General features: G+C 38.3%; 2 protein-coding genes and 1 pseudogene across 2 annotated transcripts; all 3 read left to right on the top strand.

The window, feature by feature from the left end:
* LOC109403857 (ATP synthase-coupling factor 6, mitochondrial) lies at nucleotides 1-27,434 on the top strand. The gene is made up of 3 exons (XM_029876644.2): nucleotides 1-141; nucleotides 363-514; nucleotides 27,265-27,434. The coding sequence occupies exons 2-3, from the start codon at nucleotides 363-365 to the stop codon at nucleotides 27,431-27,433; spliced, it is 321 nt and encodes a 106-aa protein (XP_029732504.2). The 5' UTR covers nucleotides 1-141; the 3' UTR covers nucleotide 27,434.
* On the top strand, nucleotides 528-6,312 carry LOC115263800 (uncharacterized; annotated as a pseudogene).
* On the top strand, nucleotides 6,381-9,443 carry LOC134285829 (uncharacterized). Its single transcript, XM_062847441.1, has one exon. The coding sequence runs from the start codon at nucleotides 6,702-6,704 to the stop codon at nucleotides 7,686-7,688; it is 987 nt and encodes a 328-aa protein (XP_062703425.1). The 5' UTR covers nucleotides 6,381-6,701; the 3' UTR covers nucleotides 7,689-9,443.
* Nucleotides 27,435-27,794: the final 360 nt, after the last annotated feature.

Genomic DNA, 27,794 nt, shown 5'->3' with positions numbered 1-27,794 from the left:
TCCGTCTTCTGTCACTCACTTCTGTCAGTGTCAGCGCTTTGCGTTCTTCTCGCGAGTCGTAACTTTTCACCAGCCGAAAGTGATCTCCACTGCTGTGGTTTAGCGAAGAGTTTTACCAATTTTTCATCAAATTTGAACAAGGTAGGTACTTGATTACACTTTAAATTGAAGGCAGATGTTGGTTTCTCTGGTCCCCACTGTTAGGAATTCCGTTCCGGCTTCGATCAATCGAAAGGAACGAAATTCCAGAACAGGACCGCCCGAAGTTACATAACCTTTTGGAGGTTATATATAAATCGTCAAAATATATTTCGGATTATTTACTGATCCGGAACCCGTATTTTCGCAATCTTCTATTTTAGATGCTGACGAGCCAGATCCAGCAGGCCGCCCGTATGTTGGGAGCCCAGGCTCGCCGCAACTACGGCGTCAGCGCCGTCGTCCTGTCCAAGGCAACCGATCCGATTCAGCAGCTCTTCGTCAACAAACTCCGCGACTACAAGAGCAAGAGCAGGTGAGTTGGGGTCGGCGGGATGGGGCAGGGCTGTTTTTCTGGTATACGGAACACATATTCAATCGTTGCGAATGGTGCTAATTTACAATCATCGTAAATATTATCTTGGGGCTTTAGATCGCCAATCTGGTCGTGAAATTTTCCCGACTTCCTATCGTATTGTATCATTGTGCTTAAGAGACGAACCAAATATAATTGTGCTTGTTTCCATTAGGGCTAGTTTTGGGGGGCGATTTGGAAAAAAGTTGCGCAAGAAGCATCTGTTGGATTGATTTTATATTATAGGAACTTCAAATTACTGTTTGTGATTAGTTTATTTGTTCGAAAGACTGCAGTTATCTGTGCAGCTACTGTAGGTATATTCCTTCATAAGCTTACATTTTTTTACATTTAGATACATACATGACATAAGCTTAAATGAAGAAGTGAGTTTTGTACACTTGTTCAACATATTTAACGGAAATCCTGAAAAAATCTTCGCCAGAATGAACTTTAGTATAAATTCACCACAACATTCAAAACTCTTAAGTAAAATGACAAGGAGTCGTTTGTGAAGAAGTTTGTAAGGGATTTAGAGGAATTTTTAGCAAAATTTTAAAGAATTTGTTTTAATTTTTGGGATACAAGTGGGGATCAATTTGACCCGCAAACTTACGGCCATTGAACATGAATCCATGAATAGTTGATGTAGGTATTTTTTAAACGAGGTTTGCTCAATCTAAATTTAATCAAGAATGAAGGCAAACATTTCGATAAGATCAAATTTTCAATAGATTTTTACTATGTATAAAAGAGAAACTCTATCTTCCTCCTTTGGGTTTCCCTTCTTTTCTTTTTACTTCCTTAACCCTTTGGATCCGGATAATTTCACCACTGCTGCCGCAACCTCGCTGGCCTCGAATACGTTTGTTATGATAGGTTTCATCGCCGGGGTCATATTGAACCCTCCGGCTCCGAAGGGTTAAGGAGTTGAATTCAACCCTTTTTATTAGCATAATTTTCTTTCATTGGAAGTTCCAAAAGATTTCTTCTAAATTTTCCTACTGACTCAGTAAGAAAAAATAGGACAGATCGGTGAAGTACTAGATTTGTAGTAATGAGCTAAATTTTAGTATGGTGAGAAGGTCAATTCTCCGTTTCTGCAATGAAATGGTGCAAAAAGCGTGAGTATTATGATTCCTTGCCTAATTTGATGCTGTTTGAACAAAACTTTGGGCAACAGTGTTGTTGTTTTCTCCATTTCTTGCAACATAAACAACATAATTATCCAAAGTTTTGCTCAAACAGCATCAATTTAGGCAAGGAATCATAATACCAACGCTTTTTGCACCATTTTATTGCAGAAACGGAGAATTGACCTTCTCACCATACTAAAATTCAGCTCATTACTACAAATCTAGTACAACACCGAACGTACCCCATTGACCTGAGCGAACTTGTTACAGCTTCTTTACGCTAAGTATTTGCTTTACTACACTACAACGGTCAAAAAGCAGTGTATTGAAACTCATACAACTTGTATTATACAAGGTCATATATTTATGGAAGACTGAAAAACTAGCTTAATTGTTTAGATCTCGTTAATACAAAAAACTTAAATATTTCTTAAAACTGATAAATGTGCTCATTCTGCGAATAGAGTGCCGTCACAAAAGTTGGAGTCGTATATCGAGGTGAGAAATCTCGACTCGAATGAAGTAACTCTCCATTTGATTTACGTGGCAAGTCACTTCCTTTGAGTGGAGATTTCTCACCTCAATATACGACACACACTTTTGTCCTCTCACACCATTCGCAGAATGAGCATAAAATTCATGACTCTGGTTTACGATCAAATCAATGTTGACTTTTTACTTAATTTTTTATATTGAGATTTCAGTAGCATTCCGCTGACAATGCAGTTCTAAATTCAATTATGCATTATCGCATACCATAATCATAAGTCCATTTGCATGTTGAGTTGTACCTACGTTTTGCTTGGTGTATTTTTCAAAACCAGAAAAGTTGTGTTCTGGACCTATGAAATTGATTGATTGTTATAGTGGAAGGAAATCAATTACTCAGTCACTGAGTTGGTCTTACTCAGAAATCGAAACTATATCGGCACCAACATTTCAAAAGGGCGTAACTGCATTTACAACCAATGCCTTCTCACAAAGCTGTGGAGCGTATCCTATCCCTCTCGAGCAATCCACTAGCACAAATAGAAAGATAAAATCCCCCTCTTTCGATTAATGGATGTGAATTGCGTGAGATGAATGAAATACGACTCACAGCTCTGTGAGAAAGCATTGGTTGCAAAAGCAGTTACGCCCTTTTGAAATGTTGGTGCCGATATAGTCCATAGAATCAATAGAGTTCTTTCATAAAGTTCTATCTTGGAGTAGAGCTCCTGAAGATTTTTCCTAGATTGAATTCTTGGAGAGTTTTTCAAAGTTCCCTTATGAATTAGTAGTTGTTTAAGGCTCAATAAAAAGTTTGAACGACGTTTTCTATTAAATAATCGAAAACCAAAAAACTGTATTTGTTTCAAGGGGTGGTCACTCTACACAGTGTGCCAAATACATGCTGGGCACATCTTTAGCACAATATATCACAATCATAGGCACCGTTGGAAAAACAAACCTTCTTTGATTAAAAACAAAGCTGACAGCCAAAACAGTTACCGCCAAGTTACCGCAAATGCAAACGGGACATTCGCGTCGCGCGTTGCCGCGTGTTTTATGATCTCTATTGGACGTATGTTTTTGAAACCGATATGGAGACAACCATAGATCTGGTAAGTCATTTTAGAATGTAATGAGTTCGATATTTGGTGATCCCAAGTGTGATTAGACCCTTAGGAGAACCTTCCATGTACCATGGACCAAGCCATGGACTTTGTTAAGGTACTTTAAAAAGATCATAATATTTTTCAGACATACTTTTGGAGCAAACTAGAAGCTGAGTATGGAACCATTAGCAAGCACATAAAACATATTTTAACGATTCAAAATTTATGCAATCAATCACTTGCACGGCTTACCGAAGAAAGGATTGCCAATATAGCGAACAATATGCGCCAAATTGCTCCCGTGTTGAAGGAAGAGTCAACCTTAGGTGACTTGTTTCATTTTTATTAACGTGATTTTTAACAATTACTAATTAATTAATCGCAGGTGGCACACCTCCGGTGGATATATACGGCAGGTTTTATGCGCATAGGCCAGAATCTTTTGAATTCCTCGAAGGCGACGTGATGTGTCTTTTGGAGCTGGCACATATTGTCGCATTGAAAGGGATTCGCGGCTTCATTCGGCAATTGAAAGGCCCCTGTAACCGACTCCAAACACATTCCAACCAACAACCTTCAATGGATTACAAAGATTCGCAAATGTATGCAAGTAAACTACGAGACAAAATTTTACTGTTTTTTGCAGCATTGTAAGTACTTTGCATTTTTTTTAAATAACATTCAAGAAAACAGCATTAAAATAACTATTTAAATTGTTTTCAAACAATTTTCACAAAAAAAATCATGAATAGAAACATGTATTTTTAGGCCTGTTGATTATTTATTTATTTTTTTTTCAAGAAACATTGAAGATCCACACTATGACCAAAAGTTGGCAATTCTGCAGAATATTCAAGTAGACACAAAGCTTATAGAAGGCAAATGGATGGCAAGTGTAATCTGCCCACTTTGCGAAGAAAAAGAGAAGCATACGACTATATCATTGAGTATGGACAGAACGGGTAATTGGCATATATTCAGTTTTACTCGCCACTGCAATTCCATGCACTTCAAGTTACCGCCAACCAAAGTCAACTGTCGAAAGCGTAAAAGTGTGCCAATGTTCAGCATAACGCCAATCAACGATACAGAACATTCACCAGAGAAACAATCACGCTCGCAAGACTCTGCTGATCTATCATTAGTTGCAAATAGTCTCAAAGGACTCAATAGTAAGATCATAAGTCAATAACAACCCAGTGAAGAATTAAGTATAAAACAATCTATTACAGATCTTGAAGATAACCTAGTAGATCCACTGCAAGTAGAGAAAAATTCGATCGACGATTTGCTAAATACCGTACCTAAGTCAGTGGGTCAAAGCATTGATACCTCAGAAGGGTCATCATGCGTTGAAGTAGATGGAAATATTGCCAGAGAAACAATGCTTAATCAGCACGAGGATAGCACAGATTCACGCAGTTCTGAGTTCCAAGATGTTGACTATTTGGATTTTATTGAAGGTACTTGTAATCGTGTGAATTAATTAATTGATTAATTAATAATCTCATATAAAAGCAAGTATAAAAGCCGTTTTTTTAATTTTCAGACATGGCTACATCCCCTAACAGTAACGAAATTGTTCATCAGTTTTCGTGGTCAGAAGGTACGCGCCATGTGGATTAAAAAACTTAAAATTGAAAATCATCGTTTGACTAATTCCATCAATTTATAAACTATTATTTCCTTTTGCACTACCCTTTATCAAACCAGTGCCATATACAGAGTTTACTGATAAAGAGTGAATGGATTTTTATGAACATTTTTATTGTAGAAAGAGGTACGGATGGAAATGTATCGGAAAACTGACCAGTTGGGGTATGCCGGCCGAGCACCTCAACAAAAATCTGGACAAGGTCGACAGAAGCAAATCACTTTTTAAAACGTATGACAAGCTCAATCAACAATCGACGATTTATAGATCACGTGGAATGCGTTACACCGAAAATGAACTAGACATTGCAGCCTATGAGTACATGGACAGGCGGAAATTGCAATTATCAGTTCAAAAAAGCTAACATGGTGCTTCCCAGCGTAAAAACTGTAAAACGCCATATTGCTCAACATACTAGTGATACACAAGAAGGAAAATTAATGATAAAACCACTATTAAAATACCTAAAAGCTGATGACTACCCGCTCGTTGTAGCATTGAGCGAAGATGGGACAACCTTGTCTCCCAATCCAGAATTCGATCCACGAACAGATTCTACTCGTGGCCTAGTCGCTCCGTTAAACGAATTTGGTATGCCCACTCAAGAAATATTCAAAGCTACTTCTTAAGCTTACCCCAATGGTTGTTGGAGCGTCGCCGTACTGCATATTTTATATGTGTAGTGACAATAAGTTTACCCACACGGATGTAATTAAGCGATGGAACTATATAGAAAAAGAATTGCAGTTGGTAGGAGTAACTGTTGTCGCCCACGCATCAGATGGAGATCCACGGCTTTTAAAAGCAATGCGAGAAAGGACCTGTATACCAAGTGCAATCCACAGTACGTTGTATGGTGATTATTTTGTTGTTAATACTGATGAAGAACCGGTTTGTATGCAAGACATCATACATCTTGTAAATAAATTACGACATGCTCTACTGGATCCCAAAAAACAAATGCGTTTAGGTAACATCCCAGTTGTTTTACAAATTCTACTTGATCATCGGTACAGTTACCCCACAAGTTATGAACACTCGTTTGATTCAAGAGTCATTGATAAATAGTGGTCAGTTGAGAGGGTTAATTGATGTGACATCACTGTACTGATTTCTGCAAGTTACCCAAGTAACCACGGTGCTGAAGCCTTATTGCATGCAGATATACGGTGTATTTAGTGCAATCATTACTTTACATGCAAACTTAAGGTTGATTTAAAGTGGAAGTGGGCAATTATAGAATCAAATTAAGATTATACTGGTATAATCTTGGAGCAGTCGCATAATTGCCCATTTCCACTTTAAATCAACTTTAAGTTTGCATGTAAAGTAATGTTTGCTCTAAGTACACCGTATATCAGCAAGCAATAAGGCTTCAGCATTGTGGTTACTTGGGTAATAACATATTATAATAATATAGTACACGAGTATTATTTCAGGTGACTACACACTATGATTCTGATTTTCCAGCTCAGTAAAATTTTCGCTGAGTTCTGTATTTTTTTCATCTTTTTACTGAGTTTTCAACAGCAGATTTAACTCGGTACACTCGGTAATCAATATTTACCGTCCATCAGTAACGATATTTACCGTTCATCTGTAATTTTTGACAGTTCATTTGCAGAACTCGTTAAATCATTTACAGAGTATTCAGCAAAAGAGATAACCGAGCGTACCGAGTTAAATCTGCTGTTGAGAACTCAGTAAAAAGATGGGGAAAATACCGAGCTGATCTTAGTGTGTACGTTGTCTCATCGACTATGTTGCAACAGATGATGATCAAAGGACAAAAAGCGATCCATAAGCTGAATCCTACAGACTTGAACGCAGCGGATCGTATGAAGTTTGACCCGACATTGAAATTGATTTCGGAAGATCTTATCAACCATCTAACAGACGTTGTTCATGATAGTCTTGGAACTGCCACTTATTTAAAAATAATGCGAAATATTTATGTGGCATTCTATGAGCAGCAGTTATCACCTACCGAGCGCGTCACTATGATCTGGTTTGTCACTATAAATATTTACTTTGTTACCGTAAATTCAGTTTATATGTGCATATTAAGGACATCACTATTTTTCCTTCGTGCTTGGCGTCAAATATGTATGAAACAAAATAAAACGATTAAACATTGCCCTACATCGAATGCTTACATATCGCTGGAACTGAGTGCTCATGGGCTAGTGAAGTATATGGTGAGATGTCGGATTGCCAATACTCCGGAGCAATTTGTTGTACAAAATATGACAAGTCAACCCTGTGAAACGACATTTCGAGAGCTACGATCTATGACAACAGTCAACCATACATCCGTGAATTTTACGATGATGGATGTTGAACAACGTTTTCAAAAAGTTCAGATGAAACTTCTGATTGCCTATCGCAGAAAACACGAGATGACCTTCCCAAGCCTCCAGAAGCAGGAGCACAAGATGCGCATGATGAAGACATCACATCTCCCAAACGACGATGAAATTCGAAAGGCTATTGAAACCGCAGAACAAAACGCGAAAATCTTACTAATATCCCTCGGTATCCAGGAAAGCCAACTAAACTTCAGAGAAATCATAGATATTCGAATGTCAAAACCAAAATCTGATTTCGACTTTATTACCATAAATGAAAATCAAATGCATAATAACATTACGGAAGGTGAATCACTTTTAATTGATACATATTTGTATGAAGTTTTTACAATTTATAAAATTAAGAAAAAGTTATGCAACACATTCACATTACACTAAAAGTTTGCTTATGGTCAAAACCTTACTTAAAACAAATTTATAAAATTTCAGATGAAGAAACCGTTTATGAAGCTGACCCAGAAGAAACTTCAAGTTCAAATCAAGGTTCAAATGCTTGTTTTGAATCTGTTTTCATTGAAGAGACATGTAATGAGAGTGACACCTCAAACATATTGGTAGAAGAAGCTGATGACATTTTTGCTAGAGCTGGTGGAGCGCTGCTCTTGCGGTCATGTACATTAGGGAATAACCGACATGTTTTCCATATTAAAGGAAAAAATGGAAAAACTATGAAAGTCAAGAAATCCCTTATTCTATGGATGATTTCGTCCGGAAGATTTAAAAGAAGCAATGATCGGTTACGACGGTTTTACCAACTGCGTACCAAAGAAGTCGACAACGTTTATTGTAATTCTGTTAAACAATATCTAAGCATCGGGGACTGGGTAGCGTTCCAAGGAAACCGTATTTGTCAAATTACGAATTTTCAATACAAAACAGGTAAATTATTGATAAGATATCAAACATGTTGCTCACAATATAGTTATTTTTCAATAACCCGTTGCAGGAAAAACGAAATCATGTACTTTAAAAACTATTCCAATATTTAACCCTGCGGACGGAGAACAGAGGGACATCCTTGTTTTGGGAAATTTTTATGAGCTTCAGGATCGTACATTGCATCTGAAGAACGAAAAGCACAAGTATGCTGACGTCAAAGAATACTTGTCGCACGTTGAGCAACCGGAATCCAACTCCAAGAGTTTGATACTATCGGCCGATGCGATACACCATTTGGATAAGCTGAACTAAGTATATGTTCAATAGATATAAACATAACAATAGTTTCAGTACCTATGGAATAAAAAATAGAATAAAATAGAGAAAATAAAATAAAAATATAATAGAAATAGAAGCCGTCATTTCCCCTTTGAACTTATTTACGATGACGTCACGTTTGCTATAATCACTGCGTGATTTTCACTCTAGTGAAAACCGATGAACATCTAGTGATTTTTTGATTTTGAAAACACCACAAATGTGTCCATTACTGTTCACTCGTTTCTCGAAAGTATCAAGAAACTTCTAATTTAGCTTGCACTTGAGGTTTTACATAATTTACGAACTTATTGATACGAACGATACTTCAATATTGTATACACAAACTTCTCTTTTGTATACACATGCATTAATGTACATAGAGCAACCAGAACATATTTCGCAGAACAGAACAATCTTGAAATACTCATTAAAGGTCATTAAATGTAGCTACACATTTTATTATCGAAAACATTCGACTTCTGACTTTTTGTGTTCTTACAATATACAGTACAGGCACATCAGGAATTCATAGAAAGAGATCGTTTGGGCGTTTGGGTATGTACGAGTTGATTATTCATGGTCCTATGTTTGTACCGTTGTAACGTCTTGAACTGGCATTCTCTTGCAAGGATCCTGCTGCCGTTCGTGCAGTATGTTACACAAGTTCACACACCTAAATCGTTCAAGTTCAAGCAATGGCCAAGGCAATGGCAGATATCTGAACAAAATGCTGCAATGGAAATATGGGGTTGACCAAATTAAATTAAATAGTAGAAATGATGAACAAACCTATATGCATAAGTGCATTATCTGTCAAATATACCAGATTGATAAACATTCCAAACCTTTCACAAACATGCGCTGGCTACTATGTCAGGCACAGTTTGGGCACAGTCGGCACGTAGGCAGCACATCTGAAGCACGCTAAACTGTGTAGAGCAGTGATTCCCAAAGTGGGCGAAATCGCCCCCTTGGGGGCGAAACGAAATCGAAGGGGGCGAAAATTTTAAAATTAGAAATTGGGGGGCGAAAAATCTAACAAGGGGGCGATTTTCCGAAAACCATTTCAATCAGAGTGATTTTTGGTATTTTTTGACAGTTTTGGTCTCTTTGTTAAGAGGAGTTTTTGTCATTGTCTGAAAGTTGGTCGAACAAATCAGCTCGATTGGAAAAGTTTCTATATCAATTTGGGATTTAACAGGCTTATTATACCTTACCAAACAATAGAATAAGTTCCCCTTGGACGGGTTGTAATTATTTTCAGAAAGATTCATTTTGAAAACCTAATCTCAACTCAAGTGCAACTATTTCGGAGAATTTGATCATGTGCTTTTCTTGAGCCATCAGCCATTAAGTGAAAACAGATCTATTTTAAAACAACAGTTTTCGTTTTGTTTTTTGAAAACACAGCAATACCTATATTTTTTAGTTGTGAATAATTTAAAATGCCAACTATCAAATAACATCTGATTTAATATAATAAATCTACTTAATGCACTTAATACTCGAATACATGTTTGAAATTTTAACATTTATGTAGTACATTTGTTGTTACCTGGTATTTTAAAAAATGAAGTAATTACAGAAATTATACTCGTTGATTATCGCAAGTTTACAACAATATGATTTGATACATTCTTCATGTATAAAGAAATACGAAACTTGTGTGTCCTTGATTTGTCTCAGGTGTAAATTGAAAACGCGTTTTTTTAAAGCATCCATATATTCCAAGATATAGAGAAGCTCTGAAACTATTTTGATTTTACCAGAGTTTTTCAATCGCATTTTTAGAATTTCTGATAGAATTTTAAACAAAATTTGGGATTTTAAGATTGTATTTAAGATTCTTATGCCTTTTTCTTTTTTTTACAATTATCCCGTTATTCGAAGTTGATATTCAAGATGACATTTTACGCCTATCTATTTAGTAAAATTGCTGAAATATTCCACTCTACTTGAAAGTTTTTTTGTTTTATTATTTGGCATATTAATTACGGAATTATCTCATTTACGGTGGAATTTCAATCTTCGTCGAACTTTTGGAGTTTCTTTGAGAAAACCAAGACGACTTATAAAGCTGAATCCTAAATCCCTACCAACTATTCTTCCTTCTTCGATATTTGGAAATAATTTTATTGAGAAGTTACATTTCCTTGAAATTCTAGCGAAAAATATGATTCTGAATGCTATTTATTCACGATTTAATATTATAAATTGAGGAGACCTCTTCTTCCGATTTCAAACTTTCAAGAAATATCTTAAGATTATTTTTATGGTGATTAGAAAAAATACAATAAATCGGAGAAAATTGGGTTGATTTTGAAACTCCATACATTTTGTATGTTATGAAAAATTGGTAAAACTTTAAACCTCATTTACTTGAAAGTGGGTTTTTGTCACTTACATCCCTTTGCTTCTAACTCCCTCAATTTAACCCTCTAATACCCAAATTTTTGATTTTGATCTAAATATCATTTTTCGTCATCTAAAATCGATTTAAACATGTTTTGGAAGATGATTCTTTTTAATTCTCGATTTCGTGAATTTCAGTTTTTGATTTTTCTAATTTTTATTTTTGAATATCCCCACACTTTTATATTTTTCCTGGAAGCCTATTTGGGGTACGGATTTTTTGGGATGAAAACATTTTGAGATTTTATGATTATTGTTGAAATATTTTTATTTTTATTTTTTTTCATATAAAATTTTATTTTTCGTGTAATTTTAAGGAAAATAATTTTAGAGTGTATTCGATCCTCTTAAACTATTAAACAAGGATAGAATGGTTTGGGAAAAATTTAAAATATGTTAATTGTAGCGATTCAATACAAAATAAACAATGACTTCTAAAAGGTTACCAAAACAACAATTTTTCAATGATTTTTAAAAAATGTAAATACGCTTTAAAATACACCAAAAAACATTTTGAGATATACAAAACAGTCCTAAATATCAGCCAAAAATATAAAAAAATTGATTTCCCTCGAAACAAAAATTACAAAAATGCTAAAACTATACCCCGTCTAAAGTCGGGGTTGGGTATTAGAGGGTTAAAGCTGAAAATTAAATGAAATTGTAATATTTTTTTTGCGCACGTCAAAACATTAAGAAAATAAAACAAAATACAGTGAAAAAAGCAGGTTTTGTTCTAGTGGCTTACAAAATAGACAGAATTTGTAGATTTTAATGCAATTCCAAAATTTCAAATCGTATTTAAAAAAAAAAGCAAGCTTAGGGGGGGCGAAAATATTTTTCAACAGCTTCAAGGGGGCGATTGCTCCGACAAGTTTGGGAACCATTGGTGTAGAGTGACCACCCCTTGATTTGTTTCATATGCATTGAGAGGAACGAACATTCTCTTATTTCATCGATTTGTACACTTCAAAGAAACAGCTTTTTCAGCTTTCAAAAATGCTCTAACCCTGTAAAGCGTCGATTTATTCGACTTGTAACTTCCAGTGGCATAGACTGAAAAAACAGGGAATTTGATCCAGTTGAAACGTAGAGCTAGCATTAGGGATGGGATAATTTATTTGAAATCAGTTACACACACTTGCTGGTATCTCGCTTCAGAAACATCGTAGCAAAAATCAATATATGGAACACTTTTTCATTTTTGTTTTACCAAAAACTTTGTAGAACAATGTATTAGCGTAGCATCAATAATCAAGTCAACAGAAGGCAGCAAACGAAACTCTTCACGGCGTGAGTGTATTTTACATTCACTGCGTGGAGAGTTGTCTTCACAGTTCGCTCACGATTTTGGTAAGCGTGAGAGACTTTAATGTTATTCGAAAAACTTTCAGATAAAACTACAAAGTTGAATTCATCCATACATTGTTTTTTGATAGCATGCTTTCTGAACTGAGATAGTAGGAACATTAGTGTAACTTTTTGCAAATGAATGATCCCATCCCTGTTTGCAGCAGTCGTATCGGGATCACTTCGCACGCTGGATAGCACACCCACTGATTCGTCACGTTCGATCCACGAATCAAGCTCCATGAAACTGACTTCTTCGATTTTGCAGATCGCCAATCGCCAAGGATTTCCCTTCATTGATGATCCTTACGTTCCGGCTTGTTACGATGCTGTTATCGCTTGGATTGAAAACTACCCTTTCGACTTCTCCGCATGTCCTACGAAGATCCCTTCAGTGGCTTCCGGATCGAACTTCCGTCGCTTCTGGTTGGCAACGTGAACCATCGCCTTGGAACCGAAATTCTTGAGATGTTGTAACGTTGGTTTCCTGCCACTACACGCCTCTTCTGGCGTTACTGATTCCAACGATCATGCGGGACATCTTCTGCCTCCGCCCAGAACTTTTTAGAGAGCTTCGAATCATTCACCATACACCTTGCCTTCTCTACGAGTACGAGGGTCCGATTCATGCGCTTGGCCACGCCGCTCTGCTGAGGAGTATACGGACACATTGTTTGATGTATTGTGCCGTCTCTCCGCATGCACACTTCTATCGTCGAGTTTACAAATTCCGAGCCACTGTTCGACCTCAAAATCTTCAATTTTCTTCCAGTCTGCCGTTCAGCCATGGATTTGAAGTTCTCGAACAGATCTTTGAAGCTACTCTTCGACATCAGGAAGTATACAAAGGCATCAGGAAGTATTTCGACTGTCATCGTTAGCAAACGTTAAAAAGTAGCGGCTACCTCCAATCGACTGCTTCTCTATTGGTCTATCGGTGTGCACCAAATCCAACAGTCCGTCTGCTTTCGTTGTGCTAGATTGAAAAGGATCACGAGCTTGTTCCCTAAGGCTGTGACCATAGTGGGTAAGGTGAGATGCGATCGGATGCGATAAGTTATGAGATGAGAAGAGGGAAGTTTGATAGGCCATAGTGCATAAGGTTTTCAATGAGGGTGCGCATGTTGTTTTCACATCCTTTTTCGCCTATTTCGTGCGCATCAACGACTCGCGTGATTAGATCGATGAAGTCGCTTGTATGTTGAAGCGCTTCTTTGGATGTGGGTAGTGAAATGATCGTTTCATCTGTAAGAGCGAAAAGATAAAATGCACCTGCTTTTTGTTTTGCGCGGGCCGTTTTTTTTTTTTGCTATAACTTTAGTCAGTTTAGATCCTGTTGCAATAGCAAAAACCGACCAGTTCGAAAAACAAATTTGGTGTATCTGTACAAGATTGAGATTATTGAATTAATTATTTGATAAAAGAATTATAAAAAGTAATTATATCCGCATGAGGGATGTCTTTATGTATACACATATTATTACTTTCCGGACTGAGCTATCTGAGTGTTGATTTCAATTTAAATCAATAAGAGACTGTTATACTGATTTTCGGCATTAAAACATTACTTTATTGTGCTGATCTCGGCAAAAAGAAACAAAAATTAGGCAAGTATGTATTATTTAAGGGTATAGATTTTTTTATTACAAAATTTTCGGCGACATCTACGAGAAAAGATGTCTCTAATCAGGGTGTCTACTACCTGGAAAAACCTGAAAAAACGGGAATCCTCAGGGAATTTTATTTAACAGGGAAAAACCTGGAATACTCAGGGAATTTCTTGAGTACTCAGGGAAATTTTACTCCGAAAAAAAAATCATTGGCTCGTATGAACCTGGTAGTAAAAATCCATATAGAAATTTCGCTACAAGGATTTTTTTTCATAAATTCCGTCAGAATTTCTTTCTGGAACTTCTTTAACAATATCTCCTGGAATGTCTCCCAGGATTTCTTATAAAATTCCATTCCGCATTTTTGACGCTATTTTTCTTGGTATTCCTTTTTGATTTTTTTCCGGGAAGGTATACTTCCGGATTCCTTCCAGGATTCCTGAATTCCAACCGATTTCTCCTGGAGTTTTTCACGGGGATGCTATTTCTTCTCAAAGTTCCTCCAGTGTTTTACTCAAAGAAATCTTCGTAGGATTTCTACCAGAATTTATTCCGAATACTCTATAAGAATGTTTGTCGGGATAAATCGTGGAATTTCTTTCGGCACTCCTCACGAAAATTTTACCCGATTCCTTCCGGTGTTCCTCTTGGGACTTCCCCAGAAGATCTTCACAGAACGTTTTTCAGAGTTGCTAAAGAAGTTATTCCTGGGGTTCCTACTAAAGTTTCTCCAAGGATTTCTGAAGGAGTTTTCACGAATTTACTGCAAGAGTTCCTCAAGAGATTTCTTTTATTTTTTCCTGTGATATCTTCAAACCATTGCTTTGGGCTTTCTTCGAGATGTTTTTCCTGGTCTCCTACAGGAATTTGTTAAAAGTTTTTGCGATGTTTATTTTGAAGTTTAACCTGAGATTTTTCTCGGAGTATCTCCTGGAACTTCTCTCAGAAGATTCCTTCCGATGTTGGTCATGAGATGTCTCTCAGAGCTTTTCTTAATTGAAATACCCTGGATTTTCCCCTAAGATTTTTTTTCCAGAGTACCTTCTGGGATTTCTACAGGAGTTATTGCTGATATTTCTCATTGAATTCTTCTCTTGCATATTTTCGGAGCCAGGCTGTTTCTTGTAGTTGTACCGGATTTCTTATAGTGATCCACCTGAGAGTTTTTACAGATATTCTGTGCATTATTCCCAAAATTCTTCCCGGAATCTTTACCAGAAATTGTCCCGAGATTCTAGATATTCCTTCAGGAATTTCTATCAAAGTAATTGCAGGGATTCTTCTACGGGTTTTCCTCAGAATGTCTCCTGAGATAACTTACGAAATACCTTATAGGAAATTCATGGAGAAATATTCGAGGGAATTCAAATAAAATCTTGCGAGAAACTCCGCAAAGTGTTATTGAAGAAATCTCGACAGGAACTTCAGGAAAAACCTGAGAAAAAATGAGACATCTCGAAAAAAGTTCGAGATAATAGTAATCCCGAGAAAAAATATCAAGGACAGCCAAGGAGGAATTCTGAAAACCATATGGAATCTTGAAAGCAGCTGCGGACGAAGTTCCGCGAAGAAAACAAGAGGAATATCGGAAAACTATCGGTAAAAATCCAATAGTTTATGGATAGCTGTCCCGGAAAACCGTTAAAAAAGGCATGGACACTGGCTTCATCCGGCGGCTGTACCGATTGAACGAAACTTAACACGGAGTGGCTACGGATTAGAAGCTATTCTCGTGAAAATTTTCATCGGTCGGAGCGGGAATCGAACCCTCATCCACCCGGACTCTAACCGCATGGCCACGACATTCTTGAAGAAACTTTGAATAGTTTTGGATGGATCTTCAGGAAGAATCCAGCGAGAATCTCTAGTATATCGGAAAACCTTTGCAAGAAATATCGGGACGTACTCAAACAGATATCTCGTGTGAAAGAATCTTGCGGAAAGCCAGGAAGATACTTTGGAAGAGATTCCAGGAATATTGAAAAATTTTTTGAAGAGTAGGGGAACTTGCGTATTTTTGGCAGTTTTGTTCTCTTCGTCATGGGGGGTTTTTTGAAACCTGTTGAACTCAGAGTTGGCATCAAATCCTTCCCAACCAAATTGAATATGATCAAGTTTCAGGTAATTTGACCGGCATAAATCCCTCATGACGAAGTGAACAAACCTGGTGATGATACCCTAAGTAACCCTTTATAATTTTTAGAAAATTTGGGTTATTTTTTTAATTATAAACTTTCAAAATTTCATCTGGAAAAACCTGGAAAACTCAGGGAATTTTATTTTGAGTTATGAGTAGACACCCAAGTACACAATATTCATCATATATTAGGTAAAAGAGTATCAATCGAAATCGATGTCACACTCTTTTCTAGTTTTGCCTGACAAAGAAAAAACAGAACCTTTCAATCAGAATCCTTTTAGCAATTGAGTTGAATACCATAAAGCAAAGCAAGCAAAGCAAAGATAACCGTACACATCGTAGTTGCTACTCCGTGATTGACCAGAACAATCGAAGTTGCACAGAGAGCCAATGAATGTGAAAGCTTGGGACTAGCTAACCATTCTCAATGTGCACAATTCGAGAGTTCAGCTATTTAAAGTCAATACCGGCGCTGGCCACGTCCTTACGGTCATCAGGAAAGGGAAGGAATGTTAGTTCGACAACCGTTGCTACTAGAAACCGTGGAATCCACAGCATCCCCACAGTTGTCACGGGAAGGAATGGTGGTTAGTAGGGTAGGGTAAGGTGTGGATCTAGGAGCCACCTCTGTTAGGTGATATGATCCACTAGTTATATGGAAATACACGTCGCGGTCTTCATCACGATTATGATTTATTTGATCACGATGACCACTGATCCCGGATTTCGTGCTCGCGTTTCCATCGCCCTACCGTGGAAACCGACTGATCTACGATTATTGTAGCGCGATTCTGAACCCGGATTTTTCACTCGCACTTCCATCGCCTTACCGAGAAAACCGACTGACCAACGAATATTGTATAGCGCGATTCTGATCCCGGATTTTTCACTCGCACTTCCATCGCTCTATCGAGAAAACCGACTGACCAACGAATATTGTAGCGCGATTCTGAACCCGGATTTTTCACTCGCACTTCCATCGCCTTAGGGAACGTTCAAAAATTACGTCCAACATTTGGGGGAGGGGGGGGGGGGTCCAGAAAAGTGTGACAGCACGTGTATTGAGTATAGGAAAATTGTGTGACAGAGGGGGGAGGGGGGGTCTAGAAATCCCGAAAAACGATGGACGTAATATTTGAATCTTCCCTTACCGAGAAAACCGACTGACCAACGAATATTGTAGCGCGATTCTGATCCCGGATTTTTCACTCGCACTTCCATCACTCTTACCTGAAAATTGTCAGCCATTCGAAAATTCTCAAGCTAATCTGATTCCGCATTCCACACTATCGCTTGCATGGCTCTACCGAGAAAACCGACTGACCAACGAATATTGTAGCGCGATTCTGATCGCAATTGAGTTGAATACCATAAAACCCTTAAACTTTCTAACTTGCACATGAATAGCATGCACTGAACAAACGACCATATCAAACATTGATCACTTCATTTAAATCCCGAACATACAAAATAAAATGTTTTTTATACACATATAATAGCAAAAATATGCTGTAAAAAACTTAAACGATTTGATGGAATACTATTTTATATGCAATGAAATATGTTATTTTACATGGCGATCGATAGACAGTATGATAAATTTTTATTACGTCTGGTTCATCAAAATACAAGTCATGTGAAAAAGCATTGGGTTATATTGAAAAACAACAACATATTAACGCATTTTATATTACCTACTAGCATTCCCAAAACATTAAATCCGCATTGCTTTACATACACAACAAGCGCAATCATAAAATCCATACCCGACAAGCATTCTCTTGCGTTCTCTTGCGTTCACATGCGTCGAAGCAGCTCCATCGCATCTCCGCACTCATCGCAACTTATCTACTATGTGCGGTTCATGCGTTCTGCATATAGTTTCCACAGAGTGTGCTTCGACGCTTATCCGATCTCTTATCTCTTTGCATCGCACCTTACCCACTATGTGCTCAACGTAATGCGCAGGTCACACTACAATCTAATGCCCCTTCCTTCCGAAGTTTTAGTTATTTATTTCACCGTCTTCAGCTATGCTGAATAATCTTAATTTAATTGCCTAAAACTATTTCTAAAACTATTTCTACTCGGATGGAAGTCAAACATAAAATCGAGCTCATTCAACAGATTAAAACACCTTTCAAGAGGATGGTTCTGATAGTACTCAGTGCGATAAAAAGCGGACCAAAACAGCGTTCGATATCGTAAACGTCGTACCGGAACTGAAAAGCTTACCTGTTCCAACCAGGGCCGGACAGTCGATTCGGCCACTGAGTAAATCGAACGCAAGCATCCTTCGGAGATCGCTCTCGTCGCTGTAGCAGAGTTTCAAGATGAATTGATTGACAACGAAGTTCATATGGCGGCAATCTCAGCCGGTTGTTCCATGGCAATCCTCGGAGAGCGACCTGGACAAAGCAGCGCTGCACTCTCTCAATTCTGGCAATTGAGAACCAGCGAACATCAGAGTACCTTCAAAGCGTATACATCACGGAATTCGTATGCGTTTCGGCGTATGAAGCCCAACACGGCAAAAGCTTCAGCAGTGGTCCTAGTAATGTGTTCCGCGAAGTTTAGTTTGCTGTCCAGCGGTGCAGTCCTTTGCAGAAGCTGATCACTTTGCACTTCGTTGCGTCCATCGTCATTCCATTCGAGGCGCACTAGTCAACCATATGTTGACTGGAGATACGTTGTAGGTCGTCGACATACATTACCAGGAGAGATTTCAACCTGTGGCGCAAATCATTGACGAAAAGTATAAATATAAGGGGTCCGAGATGGCTGCCTTGTGGCAACCCAGAAGGCGTTGCGAAGAGACTTGACGTGACTGAGTTCAGCTTCTCGTAGGTACGAACGTAACCATTTGATAAGACAATTAGGAAATCCCAATCGCTCGAGTTTACTTAGAGCCAAAACGTGTGGTCCTTTATCAAACGCTTTGGATAAATCCACGCAAATGTTGTCCACTTGACGATGTTTTCCTAGACTGGAGTTGAGCTTACCACCACCACGTACCATGTAAACTATAAAGTTCGAGGTTGTAGATCGATTCTTCACAAATCCATGCCGAGACTGCTAGATTATTGGCTTAGCAGCAAAATACATCTGGACCAGCTCTCCACCTCTCCATCTGGACCTTCTCCGAGGAGAATCACCTTCATTAAAAACGCCCATGAGGAGTAGTTTTGGCGAGCGTTTCAATTACCGGAAGATTCACTGCATTCCCGAAGGCACGAACTACACCGCCTCCGGATCCGTTTACACCGCTTCTAGTTGTATTCGTTCTAGTGCTGCCTGGATCGCTTCCGCTTGAACTCTTTCTTTCTACGTCCCTTGGAATCATGGCTGCTTTCGTCAACGGACAAACTCGGTTTGATGAACAGGAACAACGATTACTTCAAGCTTTGGCCATGTTCTGGGCCCATAACCACTTGTGAGTTAATAAAAGAACGACTGATTTGGTTGAAGCTTGAACATGTAATTGTTCAATTCTAAGAACTATAACTACTTAAGGAGTTTCTTCGTTACGAAATTAAAGACACTTTTAGATTACTGTTAAGAAGTGATCATTGGATTTATTCAGCCTGTCTTTTATTCCCAACATACAATGGCAAGAAATTTACGAACCGAAAGCTGGAAGACCATTCGAAGCGTCTGGGAATCCGTCATCAATCCACGACGGACTATACACCTAAGCAGAATGATCTGGCGGAACGAGACAACAGGACCATCGTCGACCGAGCGCGGTGTATGCTTTTCGAAGAGGGGCTGCTGAAGCAACAGCAACGATCGTTTACCTCGGTCGTCAACCGTTTACGTGAATAATATGGAACCCTAGAAATGTTCTATTTTATTTTTCGCTTGGCGCCCAGCCGCATGCTAGGGACCGGTTCGTCTTTCTTGCAGTTATGTATCGCCAGAAATTACCTAATAGTATGCAATCACTTCGATTGCTAGGACTGTATTCCTCCTAAACGATAGAAGAACCCTATAAATGCGAATTAACTTTAGGAAAATATGCACAAGTTAAAATCGAACATGCATCAGGAAAATATAACTGGTAACAAACCAAGAGGCATTCAGCGACGCCAGAGGAAATTTAGAGCGATAAGAAGCCAAACCGAAGCGCAAAAAATGAGATACTAAAGCCACAGAGAACAGACGTTTAAGCTCGAACAAAAATACGTCGAAATCGTGTGTAAACGACTTAAGTGTACCTCAACGCCACCAACGGAGACTGTCCCACACATAAAGTCGATTTGACCACACGATGGCAGTGTTCATCGTTGAAATACACTAGCCCACAAAGCGACACGAGCGCCAAACGGCCAAAAACGGCGAGCACTGGAAACAAAAATGACAACACTACAACACAGACAAACAGACGTAACACCTTGAACGATTTTCATGGAAATCCATCGCCCAGTTCACACTAACATCACCTGGTAAGAAAGTTGCACGACTCACTGTGTTGTGCAATATCGTCAACAGAAGGCGCTAGTGTGAAACGTCAAACGCATAGAAAATTGATACGCGCGCCTCTAGTTGTGAAAGCCACAACTATGAAAATTTAAAATGATCGTTAAAAGCGTGGTCGATGGAAATTTTGCAAGTGTTACGTCTGTTTGTCTGTGACTACAATGTAAGTGATGGGACGCTAGCGCCACGCAACGGGAGCATAACGACACACTCTGATATGACCGTTACAAAGTTTAACACAAGATAGAAAGCGAAGATAGACGTCTGGTCTCTGTGCTAAAGCGTTCGAGTGCATTCTCACCGGATGCGACGAGGATACAAAAGCATATCGTTCATGGCACCCGACATCGAAAAAGATCATCTTTTAACAGCATGCAGTTTGCAGAACCGGGAAAAATCCTTCAACTGGATATTCATAATAATGTGTAATTGACATGCCTAGGTCTGCAGGGACTAGGAGCGAAACGTCAACCACCAACAATGCAAGCGATGGGCAACGAATACGAGGCGGAGATAGAGAATAACACTTGGGAGTTGATAGAACTTCCAGCGGACCGAAAAGCCATCGGCTGCAAGTGGATTTCAAAATCTAAGGAGAATGTGTTGTGATAAATGGGGCCGATGATTTACACAACAAACATATTAAAACTTTATTTAAAATACTGATTAATATAACACATTAAAACGCGGCGTGGTTTTCACTGCGGTGGTAAAATACATTCTGTTCTGATCGCTATTGTTACTGTTACTGTATGGACGATCTGTCGCTCCCTCTCGCTCGCTGTGTTGGTAGACGTCAGTCACTCTGACAGAGTGTGTCAGATGATGAGTCCACTGTGAATAAGATGGTGCAATGTTGGATCGTAGGGTGGTCCTCCCAACAGAATGAAAAGGGGACCATTGTGCGACACAAGTCAAGACAGGTCACTCAAGGCTTCGACCAGAAGTACAGCGTAGACTTCGACGAGGTCTCCTGATGTTCGTGAATCACATGGACGCTAAAGCAGCATACCTGCATGGGAAGTTGGATGAAATCATCTACATGACACAGCATCGATGCAGTTCTACCAAAGTCCAAATAAAGTCGTAGCAGTCAGCCTTTTATTGGGTACCACTTCTAGTACTGCATTCGGTCCCCGGTACCCAAATTTGACATTTGCCGGAATACCTCATTTTATATCAACTTTGCTAGGCAGTAGTCTATGGCAACAACCTCAGCATGAAAATTGTTTTGTGACGCTTGACTCGTGACGCTATCGGGAGAAAATTTTTGGGTTTCATTTGCAATCATCGGTATTTTTATCCTTTTTCTTGCAATCGCATTGCAATAAGAACAGAGCCTGATTCTTAGCTATGAGCAGCAAACAAAGTGAATAGAAAATAACAGGATTTAGCAAAAAATACTCGTCTAATGATAGAAAAACGGCAATCGAAAATATTAATAGAACTTAAGCATGGAAAGTCAGTTTGCTTGCCATAGTTGAAACTAGTTCCGACATCGGAATTCATCTGAGTTTGATTCATTTTACTTGATTTCAACAAGCAAGTGGGAATGTTTCGCTTCCCAGGAGTTTCCCTTTGTGATTTATTTTATTGAAAAGCAACCATGAGCTTCTTAGCGGTGTAATATGTATTTTTTTTATTAATCATTAAACAAACATATATTAAAAACTGATTAAAAAAATCCTTAAAATCTATTATTGCAACAAATATGAAGAAATAGTGAGCCCTAATAGTAATTACAATACGGTATAGGAAAAAAAGTATATCAACTTATGGATTGAGTTTATCAACTTATGGATTGATCTTTCAACTGGGTTCCCTTCTTTAGGACTTCCTTTTCTGCAAATATACAAATCCTTTTGAAAGAAATTTATATTAAAATCGTCATTGTCATGAATACCATGACTTTTCTTCTTTTGGGGCCCTCAGACTCCGGTTTTGCAGTTCTTCCAACCTCGAATTTTCTTTTTTTATCTACTCCAACTAAGCCTCTTATTTCTTTTTCTTCATGGTCGTGACAGTCTCCTTCTGAATTCAGCTCAATGTTTAAACGCCGCGCCTTTCCGTTCCTTCGATTCTTCCTCTTGTATTTTTCCTGCATTTTCTTTACTTCAGAATTTATAAATGTGCTCAGCAAACAATCACTAAATCTATTAAAACATTGTAGGCATGCCGTATCTTGATAATCACAATGGTCCACATATTGCCGCAAGCGACTCTTGACACCGCAATGATGTTCTTGGAAGAAAATATAAAACTTTTGCTTGAATGCAAGCAATAAAGTGAGCCCAAGCTCTAATGCCACTTCATTGGGAAAATTGAAATTAACCGAATCCAGAAATTTTTTCAATCTAGTGAATGTGAAACATTCATCATCCAAGTGTTTCCCAGAAGATGGTGATCGAAAGTTTCTTCTGCATTTTTCATGAGGTAGTTTTGATATGACGTATCCAACAACATAGACCAACGCGTTCATTTCGGGTTTGTCAGGAACATCAATTTTATCAAAGTCCAAATCATTTTGATGTATATCTATTAGGCAATTTTTTTGATCAAGCTTCAAAGGGTCAACCGAGATGGCTTCTTGGTCATCGCTATCTATTAAAGAAACTGTTTCGTCGGGTCTACAGTTTGTGTTTTCTAGATGATCCAAAGTTCTTTCCACCGCGTTATACTTGATTGCAGCACCAAACTGCAATACATTTGGCGTATCATTGCAGCCACATGAACGCCGCACTGTTGCGAATTCATTTTCTAATGGGTCTTGGCAGGTATAATTTGTGCAAAGATGAGTAAAATTAAACTTCGTTCTCAAAATATCCCATAATTTCCGGATTGCGGTAATATTTTGGATGAATCCTTTCATGAAAGGAGGAAATCTCTGTTTTGCAGTCAGTTTTTCTTGAGCATCCCGCAAAGCCTGAAATAATAAAATTTATTGAAGGAACGAAAAGTTTTTTGACACCAACCGTTGACGAATTGAAGCATGTATTCGGAATAAAAATCGCATTTGCAAGCACTTCTTTCGCATTGTCTAGAAATTTCCAGTGTTCACTATTATCGCATATTGCAGAGCGTAATGGCTGTGAACAAAGAAATCAAATGAAATTAAATGGATTTTGATACAATGAATAATTCGGATTAACTATGCATATTTATGATGTTTGCTTGTTAAAAGTCTTGTGAGACAAATTTGTTTTGAACAAACCCCACTTCCTCACTGTTAAATATTTACCTTTAATTTATCTTGCTCAAACCGAGAGTTAAAAGAATCAAATAGGCTATCCATCAGGTCCAAAAACCCTATCGTGGGAATGGCTTCACTGCTCATTCTACCCATATCTACGTACGCTTGGAGAGCTTTAGAAACGGTTCGGCTTAACGTACGAATGGCCAAACTGACGTTCATTTTCGAAAATCCAGGTAAAAGTATTGCTTTTTTCGTTAGTCGAGGTGCCAAACGGGCAACATTTTTTACATCCATGTTATGCAGATCATTTATATATTTGAACGATACTATTTTATCGTTTATAAGCATATTCTTAGCATGTAAATTGTTCCGTGCTGATTTGATCAGATGGGGGTTGTCATACATAACGACAATCGGCGTCCCATCAACTTCGAAAATAGGATTTTCAGTCGTTGCTCCCAGGCTCTCTGCCATTTTGATATTGGTAGGATGCTGATCCATTATGAGTAATACAGGGTGAAACCCAATTGAAATAAGTTTTGTGACTGCCTCACGCACAATTTTTTTTTTGAAAATCGCTGCCCAAAGTTGCGTTAGCAAAAAAATAGCCAATCACCTGCATAGAAAACAAAAACAAGGAGATAAAACATTACACATAATATTTTAATAGCGTAAAATACCTGTTTGTAGTTTGTACTGAGGCTCCTGATCATCACAGTAACGCTTTCTGTGGCTAAAGCCAGTGGATCGTTATTTTCCCGCAATTGGTCTCGTGAAGTGTCCACAGTTGGTAGTCCATGAAACTTATCTGAACGTGCGTGATAGTCAATCATGGGTTTCAGTGCCATACCGTCTATCATAATAGAAACAACCTTTTCCTTTTCACCCATAGTTTCTCCTGCCCTTTTCATGCGCTTTAATATTTCTTCGTTGAAGCCTGCACTTATATCTATGTCTTGATGCCATTTATTGATTGTCTTGGGGTGCGGCATACATAACATTTTTGCTGATCTCAGCTTTTTATAACCAGCAGTTGAAACTAATCTCTGTCTGGTTACAAACTTTCTTGCAAATTTATATCGTCGACCATGCTTTTTTTTGTTCATGTTTTTTATAGACTCCATCCAAATAGGGTTGTTTTTTACTGTTTCCAATATTAGCTTGTCATCCTTACGCAGTGTTGTTTTTTTCTTAACGACGTTTTTTAAAATGTGTATTTGTTGGTTTTTGCGAATCAGAATTTCTTTTCGTTTCTTGCAAAGGCGGAGTAGATTTCTCTTACTTGTTCTCTCATCGTGTAATTGTCGATTTAACTCCTGAACCTTGTTCAATTCTGCTTCGTACATAAACCGGTAGTTTATTTCATTTTCAGCTACAAAAATTATGTATTTAAGTATATACTGGGGTTCTTGTGGAAATTATATTGATTGGTAAGTTGTTATTCAAAAAAATGGTTTTATCCAATGATGGATTTGGGTAAAATATATACCGTGAGGTCGCCACTTACCGCTCGTTTCATACAATTTATATTAAAATCGTATGAAACGAGCGGTGAATGGCAACCTCACGGTGTATTTGTGCTTTTAATTAGGTTTACCTTCAGTTTTGGACTTTTCTATCCGTAGACTCTGCTTCACTTGTTCTCTATGAATTTCCAAATATTGTACGTCCTGTAACAGCTCAATCTCAAATAGCGTAGGAACAGCATGTCTTTTCAACCTGAAATTGTTTGAGATACATAATTACTTCTCAGATGCTTTAGTTACCACACAAATCGATCTCCGGTCGAAATTGATCAGCCGTTTTTCCTAGAATTTTTAAGAGCACAAAAGAAGAATCTGAAGATTCAAATAACTAGTTACGCTGAAAAGCAGATCTATTGATCATCAACAATGAGTAATCAATCGATCATCTTTTCAGCGCAAAGCGATATTGGGTACTTCAGGTTAGATCCCGGTTTACGGTATAACGTTAATTCCGAGTAAGCAGAACAACTTATTGGTGGACTCTTTTAGACAACAATGTTTACTGTTACATACCCTTTCGAAACATCTGATGGATCCTTGAGTACCTCGTCATCAAAATGCCGAGAGCAAATACGGCGATGCTCCATATTTCCGGTTATTGTAGTGCCGTTTTCACGGCAAAAATTTCTCCACATATTCGAGCTAAAATTAAAATGAAAATAATACTCGCTTTTATACAGTAATACATGTACTTACCAGTAATCATCCTGAGGGAAACGGTACAGGGAGACCACAGTCTGTGGTGGGATGGATGATTTCGATTGGTTCCTGCATCTTTCGATGCAGCATACTTTTCCCATGGCGAGCCAACCTAATCAACAGTACACAACACAGATCACCGTTTGTTATTTTCCACATAGCAACAGATAGCAACGTGGGTATTGCATTGCACAGGTAACGAGATCAATTCGATTGTAACTTTTCAAGGCAAATATAAAACACGGTATAATGTTTTCTATTCTAGTACTTCATGATCCCCAAAATAATGAGGTATTATCAAGGAGTCATACGACTTAATTGGGACTTTGGTTCTACGAAACATCAGTAGACCCATGCCTGTACGTACGAAAGAAAGGCAACACGTTCACCTACATACTACATACTACTCTATGTGGACGACATGTTTGTAGGACAGAGAAGTTCAAGGCTTCAACGCCAGGCTTTGCAACAGCACTTCAACGTGACGGCATTAGGATATGCGAAGTACTTCCTGGGAATCGAGAACGATTGGGATGGTAACGGATTCCAACTGAATCAAGATCAGTACATTCTGAAGCTCCTGGAACTCCTCATGTAAATGGATCTCTTCTTAAAAAAATGATTGAAACGACTAATTTCCTCATTGTCATGTAACGTCACAAGTATTTACCAGCTCTGTTCTAACACAGAGAAACAGACGTAACACTTAGAACAAATTTTATTAAAAACATCGTCACGAAAACGTAATCACGCAATGCTGAATGTACTGTGCATGGCCGGGCCGCCACTAGATGGCGGTGGTGAGCAAACGTCAAACAGGAGTAAAAACGATACCAGCGCCGCGAGTGGCCAATCGACCTACTACTGAATATTTGAATCAACCGTTAAAAAGGTGATCGATGGGAAGCGATGAGAGTGTGACGTCTGTTTATCTGTGGTTCTAATATACAGCATCTCTCTATCGTACAGACTTAAGGCAGAATCCCCTTTGCTATATGGGCCCTGCTTCACCAATGTATTCCGGAAACCTTAGTGGTTTGCTATTTCAGGATTCATTTAAGAATTCTAAGAAAAGCTTCTAACATAATTGCTGAATGAGTTCGTCAAACTTGTATCAACATTTCGAGTTAACTACTTTACTAGTTCTAGAGGGATGGTTTATTACTAGTGATCCAATGTCAAAAATATAACAACAACCTTTCAAAGGTTAACATTCATATCTCAATGATGATTGTTGTGATGAATCAAACTGAAGTTAAAGACCATTCCAATAATAGTTTGTTCCGAAATACTGACTACAAAACTAATCCCCCGATTTCCCTCTCTTTTCTCTCTTCCATTCCAGCGGCGGCAAGCTGGTCGACCCCACGCCCGAGATCGAACGCGAACTGAAGCAGGAGCTGGAGAAGCTGGCCAAGCAGTACGGTGGCGCCAGCGGCGTCGACATGACCGCCTTCCCCACCTTCAAGTTCGAAGAACCGAAGATGGGCCCGATTAATTCCAGCAGCGCCTAAGTAGGGGCCGTTGCTTTCTTTCTGGTCGTGTAAAAAAATCGAAATTCGTGGAATAAATAATATCTCTGAAAGTTAGTCCCTAAAACGGTGCGTGTTTTGTTGACGAAATCCGAACGAACAACTGTACGTGGAATGGTTAAAATGATAAGGTTATGATTCAGTAAATAGTTACAGTACCACACGGTTTTGATTTTTTTGACTGATAGAGATTCATAATGTTGTTGAACAACATTCTGATGTCATCAGAAGCATATTATACATAGTATGATAACGTATATCATACTAATGTTAACCTGTATCATATCAGTATAATTATCAAACATTATCACATAATTCAATGAAGTGAAGTGTTGTATGAACA

The sequence above is a fragment of the Aedes albopictus genome, chromosome 1 (assembly GCF_035046485.1).
Source record: "Aedes albopictus strain Foshan chromosome 1, AalbF5, whole genome shotgun sequence".
NCBI lineage: Eukaryota > Metazoa > Arthropoda > Insecta > Diptera > Culicidae > Aedes > Aedes albopictus.
This window is presented reverse-complemented; position numbering and strand designations above follow the sequence as displayed.

What these genes read in the sequence shown, in the direction of transcription:
- LOC109403857 (XM_029876644.2), top strand. Translation starts at nt 363, where the DNA reads ATGCTGACGAGCCAGATCCAGCAGGCCGCCCGTATGTTGGGAGCCCAG. An exon ending in GACTACAAGAGCAAGAGCAG is followed by an intron (nt 515 to 27,264) that starts GTGAGTTGGGGT and finishes CTTCCATTCCAG; the next exon opens with CGGCGGCAAGCTGGTCGACC.
- LOC134285829 (XM_062847441.1), top strand. Translation starts at nt 6,702, where the DNA reads ATGTTGCAACAGATGATGATCAAAGGACAAAAAGCGATCCATAAGCTG.